At 44.1% G+C, this 16566-nt stretch overlaps 1 protein-coding gene and 1 pseudogene across 3 annotated transcripts in view; one reads left to right on the forward strand and one right to left on the reverse strand.

Moving 5' to 3' along the window:
- Positions 1-16566, reverse strand: part of ZCCHC14 (zinc finger CCHC-type containing 14) — a 67166-nt gene that overhangs the window by 33510 nt on the left and 17090 nt on the right. Inside the window, exons 2-3 of one of the 2 annotated variants that reach the window (XM_080646062.1) lie at positions 12285-12380; positions 783-906 (exon numbers count right to left, since the gene is read on the reverse strand). In XM_080646062.1, the coding sequence (XP_080502188.1) occupies positions 783-906; positions 12285-12380 (220 nt within the window). The remainder of the gene's footprint in view (positions 1-782; positions 907-12284; positions 12381-16566) is intronic. The other variant, XM_080646063.1, reaches the window with a different exon arrangement.
- On the forward strand, positions 2127-3269 carry LOC308235140 (transcription initiation factor TFIID subunit 9-like; annotated as a pseudogene). The gene is made up of 2 exons: positions 2127-2390; positions 2780-3269. The product of its transcript is annotated as a transcription initiation factor TFIID subunit 9-like (transcript).

A 16566-nucleotide genomic window follows, 5' to 3' on the forward strand; every position in this document is an offset into this window, starting at 1 on the left:
CAGGGTATGGCTCCCACCTTAGTGCAGCTCAGTTCTAGAAGAGACACAAACAAAAGGGGGAAGGAACAAAGGCCAGCTGAGTGAGGGAGCAAATGGCTTGGGGCCTCATGACGACCATCCAAATCAGGGTTATCCTGGCCCATCTGACTACTCTGCAGACTTGGGGTTCACTGCCGAGCCATCTAGTCCTACACATCACCTTCACACTCCTGGAGTCCCCCACACCTCCACACAGCTTACCAACTGTACAGTAACTGACTGACTGTCCAAGCTGGCTGCAAAAGTCAAGCACACCAGAACCAAGGAACTCACAGCTTCGTCTAAAATGTGCCCTCCATCCAGTCCAGAGCTGCACTGCCCAATATGGTAGCCATGGTCCACACTGAGCTACTGCAATTGCAATTGCAATGAAAAATAAATGAAATTTCAAGTCCTTAGTTGCATAAGTCACATTTCAAAAGTGCTCAAACGAAATAGTGCAGATGCAGGCCGTTCCATGATTGTAGAAAGTTCTTCAGGATACTGCTGCTATAGAATTTACTTATTTTGGTGGGAGGAGGATTAACAACTTTCACTTTTCCCTCCTTAATAAACATCAACATTTGAGATTTTTACAGCCAAGATACATTCACGTATTACTTATAGAATGTAGAAAAAGAATACAACTTACTACAACTAGCGTATACGAAAGATCAAAAAGCATTTACAAATATCAGCGCAAGATTCCCCTCTCCACTCTAGTACAACTCCTTCCCTTCAGCCCTGCAGATGGACAGACTTACCTTTGGAGTGTTTTCCCACAGTTCTCTTGGGCAGCGACTCCTCAGTGGAATGTGCTGACGTACGTAGTGCATTCTCCAAACTATTACTGACACTGGTGACAGGGGTTTCGGTTCTTGGAGTGACCTAAAGGGACAAAAACATAATTATCTTATTTTCTTCCATTTTTCATAGGAATGATTTCCATTGTTATTTAAAAGTCATTTATGTTTATTGTAGTTTCAAATTTTTCTATAAAACAGGTATTACAAGTGTAACAATAAGCACTTTCTATGAAAGTCAAAAATTTCACCCGTCTACTACTCACCACTGAAATTTAAAAACAGCCCAGAGAACTTTAAGCAAACCTGGGAATTTGTGTCTTGTGTCCATAGTTCACTGGACTGGATAAAACTATGTCAGCCACGCTGTCATGAATTATAAGCCTATATGTGAGACAGAGCCTTCAAAAATAATTACACAGCAGGACTTACACTGTCCTTCTACACATCTTGAATAAATCATAAAATGCTCTAAAAACAGCAATAAAGGATGGAATAGAACTGGATCTAGTTGAGGGTACATTTTACAAAAAGCATATTCTGAAATTATATTACAATTCCATTTTTAGGAATTCATCAAACTAAGTACTTACATGTGAAAAAGATGTGTGTGGGGGTAAGAGGAGAGGATGCTTGCTGCAGCAGCGTTTGTAATAGTGAAAAACTGAAAACATCTTAAATAGCTACCAAGCGACTTGACTAAATCAAGGACAGTGCATCTACAGATGAACTAGGTATAGTCATAAAACCACCATGAAAGCTTGTCAACAAACAGAAAGATTAAAAAACAAGCCATAGAGTATCATTCCATATCCTCCTCCTTTTCTTTGGTTTAAAGGGAATGTGTTTGTATGTAAATGAATGGAAAGGGTCCTGGAAGGATATGGCAAACCCTTAACTGTAGAGACCTGAGGATAGGCAGGAGGGAGGAGGGAGAGGAGACTTTCTTGGGTGGGGTGGGGAGGATGCAATAACTTTTATTTTCTCCCCCTTGGTAACAACTTTGTATTTGAAAATTTTATAGCCAAAATATATTTATGACATGTAGGATTTAGAAGAAAATAATGACCAATGCTTTAACTTCTTCAGAGTCACAACTGAATGTATATCAAAATTTCAAACAATAGGTTGTGCTTAGGGCCCTCAAGCCAAGGTTTCCAGAGCAATCAGTTGCTTCCAAACATCCTGCTCATGGGTACACCAGGGGTTGGAAAAACCACACTAGGCAAAGAACTTGCACCAAGATCGGGACTGAAATATGTTAATGTGGGTGATTTGGCTCGAGAAGTCTGATCACCGGATATCATGGAGTCTGACAAGATGGCTTCTCCCAAGAGCATGTCAAAAGATGCACAGATGATGGCACAAATCCTAAAAAATATGGCGATTACAGAATACGAGCCAAAAGTTGTAAGTCAGATGTTGTAGTTTGCCTTCTGATATGTGACCACAATTCTAGATGATGCAAACATTTATTCAAGCCATGCTAAGAAAGATACTGTTGATGCAGATGATGTGCGATTGGCAATCCAGTGTTGTGCTGACCAGTCTTTTTTTTTTTTTACAGAGAGGAAGGGAGAGGGATAGAGAGTTAGAAACATCGATGAGAGAGAAATATCCATCAGCTGCCTCCTGCACACCTCCCACTGGGGATGTGCCCGCAACCAAGGTACATGCCTTTGACTGGAATCGAACCTGGGACCCTTCAGTCTGCAGGCTGATGCTCTATCCACGGAGCCAAACCGGTTAGGGCCTGACCAGTCTTTTACCTCTCCTTCCCCAGGAGATTTTTTATTATATACTAGAGGCCCGATGCACACAATTGGTGCAAGGGCCTTGGCCCTCGCAGCCGTGGCAGCTTACCTCGGCCCTCGCCGCCCCAGCTTTGCCCAGAAGGTCATCCGGCTGTCCGGTCTAATTAGCATATTACGCTTTTATTATTATAGATATTATTATAGATTGCAAGGCAAAGAAATCAAACACCACTGCCATTAATCAAGCCATATTCAGGTCCTAGATTACCACCTGGTCGATATTAGTTGACTGCTCCAAACTAGACTTAAATCTTTACAAAAAAAGGCATCTACTTCTGCGGGAAGAATAAGTTCCACGATTTAGTGTTGGTTCAGTTACTAGCAGACCAAGTACTCCCACACTTGGCACACCAACCACACAAACCATGTCAGTTTCAACTAAAGTAGGGACTCCAATGTCCCTCACAGGGCAAAGGTTTACAGTACAGATGCCCACTTCACAGTCCCCAGCTGTAAAAGCATCAATTCCTGTAACATCAGCAGTTCAGAATGTTCTGATTAATCCATCATTAATTGGGTCAAAAACATTGTTATTACCACTAATATGGTGTCATCACAAAACACTGCTAATAGATCAACAAATGCACTGAAAAGAAAACGTGATGATGATGATGACGATGACTATAATTTGTAATTAATAGCCTTAATGCATGTAACATGTATACTTGATCTTGAATCCACTCTACTGAGATTAAACATGCATGCCAGATGTTTTCAGGTTGTGTTTCATAAAACCTAGTATTTAATGAGTAAACATAGTTACCATGGTTCTTAATTGAGATGTATTTTCTTTAATAGAAATCATAATGGTTTTTCATTTGAAAAAATATGTCGAACAATAGAGGAAAGTTAAGATTTTAAAGTTTATCAAAAGAGGCATGACTTTTCTCACAGTAGTATAGTTAAGACACACTATACTACATACATAATAAAGGGAAAAGGAGCGTAACTTTGGATCCTGCTTCTGCTACAGGTTTGACTTGAGACATGTACCCCATCTCACCCCATCCCTTGGCTCCCTGGCCTTGGTTCTCATTAGTTTACTTAATTATTAAATTAATAGGTGGGAACTGATCAAAAGCACCTGTAGGTGCATTGCAAGCATAAACTTTATCACCTCAATAAAGCTCTGGCGGTGTGGGCACTGAGGCAGAGGCAGAGAGTTAGGAGGAGAGGAGGAAGATGGCCACAACTCCTGCAGAGCTGAGCCAGCATTCACCACATGAAATACAGAGCAACAGCCAATCACTCATAGAACTGCAATAAGACCATATGCCATATCCACAGCAAGCTCTCTCTATTCCCACCTTTGTCAAAGCCACTGGAGCAGGAAGGTCTCCCTGCTTTGTGCAGACAAGTCTCACTGTGCACGCACAGCACAGGATTGACTGGTCCTGGACCTCACAGGAGATATGGCACAAGAAAAGGAACTCATCATAAGTCTGGTAACCTGGAAATTAATATAACTCAAGGAAATGACACCACCAATCCAATATGTCCCACCAAAAGTCAATTTTTTAAATAACATTACCATGATATTAGTTATCAAGACAGTTAAAAATTTAAATCACTTAGATAATTTAACTAAATTGAACTGTTTCCCTTAGGTTTGGCAAAGTTTCTTTTATCATCCAATGGTCAGAATACTCCAGAAATGAATTTCTTTCCCATTAATAGAACTATTAGGTACAAGTAATTACTCAAAAAGCAAGATTTTTAGTTCCAATAGTAAATATTACTATGGGAAACAACTCAGGAGGCTGACATTCATATCTACTAGTCCTATCGAATAAAAAGGGACTATGCTAATTGACCCTCATGCCATCACAAAGATGGAGGCGCCCACAGCCAATAAGGAGGGAATATGCTAACTGACTGCCCTGCCCTCAAAGATGGCGGCGCCCACAGCCAATAAGGAGGGAATATGCTAATTGACTTCCACGCCCTCAAAGATGGCAGCGCCCACAGTCACAAGATGGTGGCACCCAGTCCCTTCAGCCCCGCCCCTGCCTCTGGAGTCCCCCAGCCCCCTCAGCCCCCCAGCCGCCTAGGGCCGGCCAGAGGTGCAGGGAAGCCTCGGATGGCGGCTGCCCAGCCACCCAGGGCCTTCTGAGGCTCAGGTAACCAGAGCTGGCCGAGGCTTGTGCTGCTGGCAGTGGCAGCAGCAGAGATGTGATGGGGTGTCGCCTTTCCATGATTGCCAGGTCGCCTCCCACCCCTGAGGGCTCATGGACTGTAAGAGGGGGCCCCTCCCACTCCCCCCCCCACCCCGCCACCGCTCCAGTGCATAAATTTTCATGCACCGGGCCTCTAGTATAAAATAAACATAACCACAGCAGATTCCTTCCTATTTGGCCTGACTCATATGAACCCCATTGTTCTCTTAGCTAACCTGGTAAGTAATTCTAACTCCTGGCCCTAAGAAGAGGCTGAGTTGTCTGGATTAGTGACAAACCTCTCCTGCCTTGAGCTCGCACACCACATTCTATACACACACCACTTGCCTAACCTGAAACATCCCCAACAGCCACAAAGAGAAAACCAGCCTCCCAACTCTCAGCCTGCAGGGAGGAGGGGTGAGGGAGGCAACGGTGAGTGCGGGAGAGGCTCTACATTCAATGTTGTGGCCAGAACAAAGCCTGTGAAATAAGGAGAGCTGGACTGAAAGGATGGTTTTCAACTTTGGCTGCCTGAGGAACCCCTGAGGCATTAGAAGAACATACACCAACACCAAGTCCCACACACCCCAATTAAATCAGCATTTCTGAAGTGGGGCCGGGACACTGGTTGTGGTTTTCTTTTGTTTTATGCATTAAACTCCCCATGTGATTTTAATTGCAGCCAAGGTGTGAATCACTGATAGCCCCATGTCCAAGTTTTTACTGTACCCATCATCTGGACAATTCTCAGCACCATCAAGGGGAAACTCAGAGAGAACAGGAAGCTCCTTCTGTGGATTAATAGGAAAAGCTAAAAGGTGTAGGTCCAACTGCCATGCTACAAAGAGAAAGGGAAAGTTAAGATTTTAAAATGTATGCATTGCATCTGATATAAATACATGAAAGAAAACTCTTTAAAACTGTAACTACTGGAAAGGGAAATTTGTTTTCCTTGGTATTCCCCGCCCCCCCAAAGCATTTCTTCTTAGTTTTCCAAATGTTCACTTTTTCACACAGCCTTTATCTTTACTTTGCTCCTTTGTTTACATTGAAAGCTGTCTTCCCTTGCATTTCCCAGAAATGCTGTTTTAGGGGTTATTTTTGGTTAAGTTAATTTGCCCATGTGACCTACGCTCAACTCAGATGCTCTCTGACTCACCCTCACAGCAGAGCTCCAGTCATCAGCTTGATGTGCATAAGAATGAAGATCAGTTCCAAATGTTGCTTTCTGCTACTGCAAGGAAGGTAATGAGAAAATGCTCTCCAAAGACAGAGCCCCAACTCAACCTTGATGAATGTTTTCCAGTAAGTTCAAAGTCCTTTTTTATGTAAGCCCCTTGCTTTATATCTAAATGAACACTCAGTATGCATGCCTGCACTAGCTAATCATTCTTTGCATCTTTACAGCCAGCCTCTCCTATGAGCTATAAGGGCTCCTGTTGTCTCTCTGACATCTCCCACTCCTCTCCTCCACTCAATCCACTGTAGCCACCAAGGGGAAACTCAGCAGCCAGGTTCTGCCTAGAGGCCTTCGCCCTGGCTGTGCCCTCTGCCTGGAATGGCTCCTCATTGCCATCACATCTACACTTGAATGTCACCTTAGCCAGGACTTCTTGAAGCTCAGTAAGGCAGAGACTTTTTGTCTTGTTTTGTTCACTGCTGCATACTCTGTACTTCAAACAGTCCCTGGCACAAAATAGGCACTTAATATACACCTGTAAAATATATGACTGTATCTACCAAACTTTAATGAAATTCAGGGTTAATCTAATTAAAAAAACACCTCTATTTCAAAGTAATACACAATCATCAGAGTAGCTCATCAGGTCTAATAAAGCAGCAGTTGCCAACTGGTGGTCCATGAGGTCCGAAAGGTAGGCGGCCGCTGTAATAAGGGACTGACAAAGCTTAGGCCATGAATGAAGTCTGACACTGAAGTGTGCTAGTAGTCACGAGGTACACACTCTATTCTGTGGTTCTGCCAGGGAGGTGATTTTGGTCTGACATTCCCCACATACCCACGTAGACAGTAATGAGCTATACAGTCCCTCCACCTGGACTTAACAGCTCACACCTGGCTCTGAGACAGCTAACCCTCTAATTGTTAGAACTCTTTAAATGGAGACTAGGCCTCTGGTTCCAAACTTTAATGTGCAAAATGCCTCCAGATCTTATTAAAATGCAGATTCTGATTCAGAAGGTCTGGGGTGGGGCATGAGATTCCGTATTTCTAACCAGCTCCCAAGGGGTGTCAGTGTTGCAAAAGTATTTCAAGATAAAGGGGCTTGCCATAATCAGAACATCCACTTTTTTTTTTAATTGACTTGAGAGGGAGGCAGGGATGTAGATAGATGCATACATACACCCATACACACATACATACACTGATTTGTTGTTCTACTTACATATGCATTCATTGGTTGATTCTTATATGTACCCTGACCACAGACTGACCCTGAAACCTTGGCATATTGGGACAATGCTCTAACGCAGTGGTCGGCAAACTGCGGCTCGCAAGCCGCGGTTTGCCGCTCTGTTGACTAATGAGTTTGCCGACCACTGCTCTAACTAACCAACTGGGCTACCTGGCCAGGGCTTCACAACCTCTTTTTAATCAGAATGTAAAATGGAATCCAATGATGTATAGAGAATTAGATCAGATGAACTCAAAGACTCCTTCCAAGGGTAAGGTACGAAGATGACAAACTGTATAAACCATTAGCCTAGAGAAGGGACACATGTTGAACAGCATGACTCTTGCTACTTCTCTCCCTCAGATATTTATACTTTTCTTTAAAGGGTTTTCCTCAGTCCATGAATCTGATGAAAGAGACCTAACACTACACCACTACTTTAAAGCTTTGTGTTTAAAACTCACTTTAATATTCATGGACCAGCTGGGGCTCAGTGGTTGGGCATCAAAGTAGGAACCAGGAGGTCACGGTTCAACTCCCGGTCAGGGCACATGCCCAGGTTGCAGGCTTGCTCCCCAGTGGGGGGCGTGCAGGAGGCAGCCGATCAATGATTCTCTCTCATCATTGATGTTTCTATCTCGCTCTCCCTCTCCCTTCCTGAAATCAATAAAAATATTCAAAAATATATTTATGGAACAGAACCACAATTTTTAGAAAAGAGTTTTAATTATTAAAAATCTATTTTATTAACGATCATTCAAAGTCATCCAAATGGGACATGCTAACATGTAGTGGAACTGAAGAACCCCAAAATACAGATAAGCTGATTGGAGCCATGGGTCTCCAAAAGTCTTACTTCACACTACTAACAGGCATTTGAAATGGCTATGAAAATGGAAGTAAGCACCAGAGCAAGAGTTTTTAACTTTCCTTGTGAAAAACAAAACAAAACAAAAAACCTGTAGCTGCCTGAGGAAGCCTACTAACCCTTCTCAGAAATATGTATTAAGTGCATAAAATACACAGGATTACAAATAAAGCCAATTATACTAAAAACAGTTAAGATCTTAAAAGACAATTAAAATTTTTTTTTTTAATTTCAGAGAGGAAGGGAGAGAGAGAGATAGAAACATCAATGAGAGAGAATCATTGATCAGCTGCCTCCTGCACGCCCCCTATTGGAGATCGAGCCTGCAACTGGGTGTGTGCCCTGACCAGGAACTATGACTTCCTGATTCCTAGATTGATACTCAACCAATAAGCCACACTGGCTGGGCAAAAAGACAAACTTCTTTAACACACTTAGCAAGCAGATGTCATGTAATCTGAAGTATGATGAGCATAAAGGATATCTTAAGATACCTCATCCACTGCAATATGAAAACATCTGCTTTCTCCTGGTAGCAAGTCACAAGCACTGTTAACGCCACTGTGGGTTTCTTCCCGTTTTCATAACGGCAGCATATGCTACATTTCCAGTTAGAGTCTAGTGGAAGTAAAGCTGTGATCTTCCCCATGGCCTCTGAGGGAGTGAGGGCAATGGCAAAGTTGGCCAGCAAGCTGTCAGTGAGGTTGGGCACTGTGCTAGCAGACAAGCTAATCTACCAGGGTGTCCTCAGATCAGGGCATTGATGGATGACAGGTGTTCCCTTCTGGACCAAAGTGCCAAAAGACCACCATATTAAAAAGCAATCCAACCATCAGTGCCCTTTCCTCACTTTTTATTTTTTTTTACCTGAATAGTATTAACATAAGCACTGTCTTATAAATACAAGCCCTGGCCCTGGCCAGTATGGCTCAGTGGACAGAGTGTCAGCCTGTGCACCAAAGGGTCTTGGGTTTGATTCCCAGTCAAGGGCACATACCTGGGTTGCAGGTCCAATCCCAGGGCCTGGTTGGGGCACACGCGGGAGGCAACCAATTGATGTGTCTCTTACATCAATGTTTCTCTCTCTCTCCCCTCCCCCCCCCCCCCTTCCACCCTCTCTAAAAAAATATCCTTGGGTGAGGATTAAAAACAATAATGAGCCCTGATAGGAAAATCCTCACAGTCACTTTTGAGTTCAGTGGCAGGGAGGGAGGGAGGGGGAGGGGAGAGAGGGTGTCTTTTTGATGCCTAAAAGTAGTTCTCTACCATCTACTGCAAGTTTGAACCCCTTTATCTAATGTTTAGAACTCCTCTAGATTTCTATTCTTATTTTACTTACTAGAGGCCCGGTGAACGAAATTCGTGCACGGGGGTGTGTGTCCCTCAGCCCAGCCTGCACCCTCTCCAATCTGGGACCCCTTGAGGAATGTCCAACTGCCCGTTTAGGCCCAATCATACCGGGATCGGGCCTAAATGGGCAGTCGGGCATCCCTCTCAACTTCAGCACTCTTATTACTTTTATTAGATAGGATAGTCTTATTTTACACTGACCCTAATCCCTCTCACAATCCAGGACTGCTGGCTCCCAACTGCTCGCCTGCCTGCCTTCCTGATTGCCCCTAACCACTTCTGCCTGCCAGCCCGATCACTCCCTAACCACTCCCCTGTGACAGCCTGATTGATGCCTAACTGCTCCCCTGCCAGCCTGTTTGCCCCCAACTGCCCTCCCCTGCTGGCCATCTTGTGGCGGCCATCTTGTGTCCACATGGGGGCAGTCATCTTTGACCACATGGGGGCAGCCATCTTGTGTTGTAGTGACAGTCAATTTGCATATTACTCTTTTATTAGATAGGATAGTCTTGTTTTCCACTAATCCTAATACTCCTAGAGGGCACAGTAAAGATCACAGTTGTAATTCCGCTAGCTTCTAACTGGAAATGCAGCATTTGCTGCCATTATGAAATAGGCAGAAATTAACAGTGCTTGTAACTTCACAGTCTTAATGGTGGATATGGCCATGTCTGGAGTCATTTTTGGTTGTTGTACCTAGAGGCAGGACTCTACTGGCATCTAGTGGGTGGAAGTCATGGATGCTGCTAAACATCCTACAGTACACTGGGCGGGCCCCAAACAAAGAATTACTTGACCAAAACCTCGATAGTGCTGAAGTTGAAAAACTCTACCTACCCTCACCCAATTCCTTTTCTCTGTTATAAACCTTAGGATTTTTAAGGCAAAAAGCAGCCTCCTTTCTAACCAGAACTACCTTAAAGCCAGCCACATTGGAGGTCTAAAGGAGGCTGCCTTCTCATCCCCCCAATACAATCCCTCTAAAACAAAAGCAATGTGTAACTCTAAATGGAAGTATATGCAGATTTGTTTTCCTTACCCATTAGGTTCTTGAAGATGGACTGAAAAATTTACCCTTTACATATGTGCCCTCACAATGCCCAGCAGAGGGCAAGGCATGCAGTGTGCACTCAAATGTTCAACATATAAATGACGTAGAAGAGGTTTTAAGGGAAACCTGGTAAAGCAATGCCTAATCACTTGACAACCCAAAGTTTCAATGTCTTAGCTGCACTGAAATTAAATGAGTGATCAGTAATAATAAAAGAAACTGAAGGGGATGCAACAGGCAAGGCAGCAAGACAGCTCATCTGTTGACAAGGTAATGGTTCTTGGGAATGCCTACAAAAAGGCAATGTGTGCCTTCCCCTCACACATGAAGTTAAAGTTCCAAAATCTACCCTCAGATACACCCATAAATAGTCAAAAGACGTATATACAAGGTTTCCACTACAGAGATGTATGTACTAGCAAAATACTGGAAACAATTAAGTGACATTAATATGGGACTGGTTAAAGAAAATTACACATCTCAGCTTGGAATACTAGGCAGCTGTACACAAAAGGGACAGTGACATGAAAAGGCTAAGATATGAGTTAAATTTAAAAAGCAGGGTGCACACTGAATGCCTAAGATGTGAACACTTTATAAGAGTCCATGGAGAATAAAATAATGTCAAATACTAGGATTATAACCACACTTGTATCATTTTTATACCATTTATCCAATATGCTTATATATGCATGCATATATGTGATGGTTACAGTAATCATTACCTCCACTTTGACAATAAGGACTGACGCTCATCCAGAATTTCTCCAAGGTTATCTGGTCAGTAAGGAGCAGCCATATAGCTACAGAGGTTTATGAGTTGGTACAGATTCAATCCAAGGAGAGCTACAAACATCTGTTTGGATGTCCCCTTCCCTGTAATCTGGGTTGGAGGAGGAGGGTATCTTTTCTTCTAAATAGACACTCCACTTAAAAATGGACTCAATCATGCCCTGGCTGGTGTGGCTCAGTTGGTTAGGTGTTGTCTTGTGCATGGAAAGGTTGCAGTTTGATTTCCAGTCAGGGCACATGCCTGAGTTGTGGGCTCCATCACTTGTATGGGGTGTGCAGGAGGCAACAGATGGATGTTTTGCTCCCACCTTGATATTTCTCTCTCTCCTCCCCTCTCCCTTCTGCTCTAATAAAAAGCATACACCTAAAAACAAAACAAAACACTACCATGACAAGTAATCACCTATCCTAAAACTAGCATGCAACAGCTTAAAGATTTGATTATTTGAACTACAGTTAAGACAAAATGTCTTAAAAGTCAGTGCTCATAAAATGTTAAGAGGGGAGCAATGTAATTCTCAACTAGCACGTACAACTGTCTTGACAGCAATTAGGCACATGTAACAAACTTTCATTACATCTGTACCTTTGGATCCACTAATTCTGCTGGGAGGCAATTATGCTAAGAATATAATCAGTGATACAAAGGTTTGTGTGCAAGGAGAATCTTCTTAGCTTTAGAAGAACAAAAATAAATATGAACATAAATACCCAGCAAGATTAATACTTAAATAAATTTACATCCACGTGATGAAATATTATGCAGCCTTTTAAAAATAATTTCAGAAAACGTAAGACATGGGGAATGCTCACACTTAGATAAGTGAAACAAGGTAGAATTTTTTTCTGGGTCATTTATTTTTATTTACTTAAAAAAAATTAAGCACAGTTGGTATACAACATTATATTAATTTCAGGTGTACAATATAGTGGCTTGACATTTTTATACTTTACAATATGATCACTTCACTAATTCTAGTAATCATCTGTCAAAGATGCAAATCATATCACTTACACAATATTGTTGACTACGTTCCCTTTCACTTTTTTCACCCATCTGCCGACCATGTTCCCTCTGGTAATCATCCCTTTGGTCTTTGTTTCTATGAGTCTGTTTTGAAACAAGGCAGAATTTATAATATGTCAATTGTGTATATACACAAACAGGCACTGGGGGGGGGGGGGGAAATGCACCATAATATTAATAGTATTTATTATGGCTGGAGATTTAAAAATCTTTGTTTTCCAATTTTTCTGTGAGGAACATCACTATTAGAATTTAGAAAAACTGCTCACCATGTCAACAATTGTCTACCATGTCCCTACCAAGCTGGGTGCTGTTAAGAAGCTGTTGGGAGGTGCTGAGCAGCATCCACAAGATGTGAAAGATGCTGGCCTCATGGGAGAACAAATAATTTCAAAGAAAATAAGGGGAGGGGAGAACAATGATTTCTGGTGGTGCAGAAACAATAGAGTTTAAGTCTAACTGGAAAAGGAGCCAGCCAAGCCAAGTGAACTGCAGGAAAGGCCTTTCAGGCACAGGAATAGAAAGGGCAAGAAGAGCTGAGCAGAAAGAACTTCCTAGCTAAAGCTTATGAGTACCAAGAGGGCAACAGGGCCAGGTACCCTTATGTAAGAATATGAACTCCAAAGTGTCTACAGACAGTCATTTACTTTCAATTTGTTTTCCAAGTAACCCGTCTCTACACAAGAAAGAATAACATCTGTTAAATACTTTTAACTCAGTGGGAAAAAAATACATAAAATGAAAAAGAATAGTGATTTGTAAGCATTTTATTAAAATAGTAATTATGTGTCTCTCAAAACCAGAACAAGAAAATAGATAGTTTAATAGTGAAAGCTATTTGCTGACTTAGGCCAAGTGAAAGCCAATGCTAACCAAAATCCGTTTTCCATGAGAAAACATTCCTTTTAAAATTTCTTACCCTAGAACTCTACACATCAAAAAAAGAAAATAGAAAAAAGATTACTGCTTAGAAATCTCAGCAAAAGGTAAGAAAGACTTAATTAGCTGAGCTCCAGCTATGTGACTATAAAGCAAAGTTCTTCCTCAAGCAGCCTGCAGAATAGCGTAGCTTCCACCAGAAATTCCCAACCCTAATTATGCACATCTGAGAAGCTTTTAGAAATTCATATTCCAGGACAACCCAAAGCAGGCCAATTAAACCAAAACCTGGGGAGGGGCATTGTGTCCTGGTACAAACAGCTCTGGAAGGGTCCAGAATTACTTCTCCAGAAACTGCAGTACAGAACAACATAGATTTGAGGCAAAAGCCCTGGGCTTACTAAAGACAATTCTTCCTAAGCTATGCAAACCTTTAAAATGGAGTTAAAACAGAATCTTAGTCCACTTCCTACATTTGTTGCAGGATTAAAGTGTCTAGTCCCTGGAAAGTTTACAGAACCTGTCATGTAGCAGGTGCTCAATAAACAGCCACAGTTATCTGGGTTGATGACACAACTGAGGAGCAGGATATAGCAAGAAAGGCTTTTGTCTGAACAGCCACACTACCCAGCCCCTTGTTCAGAGCTTTATTTAAACAATTCCAATAGGCTTAGGTGTAGTCTCCTAGAGCAGAGCAAATAGTAGGCAGTAAATTTAAGGTGTGGGGAGAGGGACCTAAAGAAATTAAAGGTTGCTGGAAAAAGGTACAATCCTATCTAATAAAAGAGTAATATGCAAAATAACCATCACTCCGCTACACCATCAAGCCACGCCCTCCAGCCAATCAGTAGCAAGTATGCAAATTAACCCAACCAAGATGGCTGCAGCCACGGAGCTGGAGAGATCAGGAGGCTTGAGTTGCCCCCGGCGATGGAGGAAGCCACGCCTTTCTGCACACCCTGGAGGCCCAGGCCTCCACTCAAGACTACAAAGTTTCAATTATAGAAGATAAATACCAACAAAAATGGCTGTGGCCGCAGAGCAAGCAGGAGGCTTGGCTCCACTCAAGGCTACAAAGTTTCAATTATAGAAGATAAATCCCAGATACCAGGGCCTCTGCTTGGGTGGCCAGGGGGTGTGGCCGGCCTGCAAACCACAGGCCCCTCATCCAGGATGCCCCACGCCCCAAGGGAACCCCAACCCTGATCTGGGACACCCTTCAGGGCAAACCAGCTGGCCCCCACCCGTGCACCAGGCCTCTATCCTATCTAATAAAAGAGTAATGTGTAAATTGACCATCACTCCAACACACAAGATGGCTGCCCCCATGTGGATACAAGATGGGCACCACAAGATGACCAGCAGGGGAGGGCAGTTGGGAGGGACCAGGCCTGCAAGGGAGGGCAGTTGGGCATGATCAAGCCTGCAGGGGAGGGCAGTTAGGGGTGACCAGGCTGGCAGAGGAGGGAAGTTGGGGGCGACTGGGCCTGCAGGGAAGGGCAGTTTGGAGGGACCCAGGCCTGCAGGGGAGGGCAGTTGGGGGAGACCAGGCCTGCAGGGGAGGGCAGTTAGGGGTGACCAGGCCTGCAGGGGAGGGCAGTTAGGGGTGACCAGGCCTACAGGGGAGGGCAGTTAGGGGCGAACAGGCTGGCAGGGGAGCAGTTAGGCATCAATCAGGCTGTCAGGGGAATGGTTAGGGAGTGATCGGGCTGGCAGGCAGAAGCAGTTAGGGGCAATCAGGAAGGCAGGCAGGCGAGCAGTTGGAAGCCAGCAGCCCTGGATTGTGAGAGGGATGTCCGACTGCCCGTTTAGGCCCGATCCTACTGGGATCAGGCCTAAACAGGCCCTCTAGGGGTCCCAGATTGGGGAGGGTGCAGGCTGGGCTGAGGGACACCCCCCCCCCCCGTGCACAAATTTTATGCACTGGGCCTCTAGTCCTATATAATAAAATAGAAACATGTAAATTGACCGTACCTCCGCTACGCTCACCAGCCAATCAGGGGTGAGTATGCAAATTGACACAACAAAGATGGTCAGTTAATTTGCATACACAGGCGCCAGGCAAAGAGCAGAGCGGAAGAGCCGCCGGAGAGTGGAGCGGCTTGGGGAACTTGGATCCCCAAGCTGCCAGACAGGGAGCAGAGAGGGAGAGCTGGCGGCTTGGAGGACTTGGCAGAGCGGGAGGCCGTGGGACTGAGACAGAGCAGGAAGGGAAAACCAACAGCGCAGGGAGCACCAGGAATGCTTGGAATCGTAGTTCTGGTGGCAGACGGATCTCCTAGACCAGTGGTCGACAAACTCATTAGTCAACAGAGCGGCAAACGAGCCGAATGTGGCTCGCGAGCCGCAGTTTGCCGACCACTGTCCTAGACACTAGAGCAGGGGTGGGCAAACTTTTTGACTTGAGGGCCACAATGGGTTCTTAAACTGGACCGGAGGGCCGGAACAAAAGCATGGATGGAGTGTTTGTGTGAACTAATATAAATTCAAAGTAAAGGAGCGGAGGGGAGAGCAAGAGAACCCTCTGCTCTTTCGGCTCCGCGGGCCGGATAGAACAGCCGAACGGGCCGGATCCGGCCCGTGGGCCGTAGTTTGCCCATGGCTGCACTAGAGCAAAGTGATCCTGGAGCAAGTTACTGTTGTGGTGGGGGACGGAGGGAAAGCAAAGGTGAGAGACATAAGTAAAATCAGAGTGTCTAGGAAAATTTAAAGGGAAGATATCCTAAAATTTCCAGGAAATCTCCACCAATGAAGCAAAGAAAAAAAAATGCCTCTATTATTCTGTGAGCAACAAACCAAACTGGGTTGGGGTCTCAGACAATTCCCTCATATGATTGCAAAGACAGACAGAAACTCCTGGATTGGAGAGGGCTCCCCTGAGGGCTCCCAGATTGGAGAGGGTGCAGGTCGGGCTGAGGGACCCACCCCCCATGCACGAATCTTCGTGCACCGGGCCCCTAGTAATCTATAATAAAAGCATAATATGCTCATTAGACCGGATGTCCTTCTGGACGACCTTCTGGACAAAGCCAGGGCTGTGAGAGAAGCCCAGGTCCCAGGTACCAGAGGGAAGCCAGTGCCAGCAGCCGGGGGAAGGAAGGCCTACCCTTGCACAAATTTCATGCATCGGGCCTCTAGTGTTAGCAATAAGAAGCCACAAGTGACAGCAAGCGAACATACAAAAGGATTTTTAAAAGAAGTTTAAAAGGCACAGCCATGTGGGAACAAACAGCCCAACCTAAATAAACTCTGAAGGCAACACTGTGCTTGAATATCGAATACATTCAGGAAGATAATCTGTCCCCATTCAAGAAAACCTTAAATTATGTGACCATGTAATATCAAAAATGATTAACAGTGCCTGGTCACGTGCTCACTGGTTGAATATTGA

The sequence above is a fragment of the Plecotus auritus genome (genome assembly GCF_963455305.1).
Source record: "Plecotus auritus genome assembly, chromosome: 10".
Lineage (NCBI taxonomy): Eukaryota > Metazoa > Chordata > Mammalia > Chiroptera > Vespertilionidae > Plecotus > Plecotus auritus.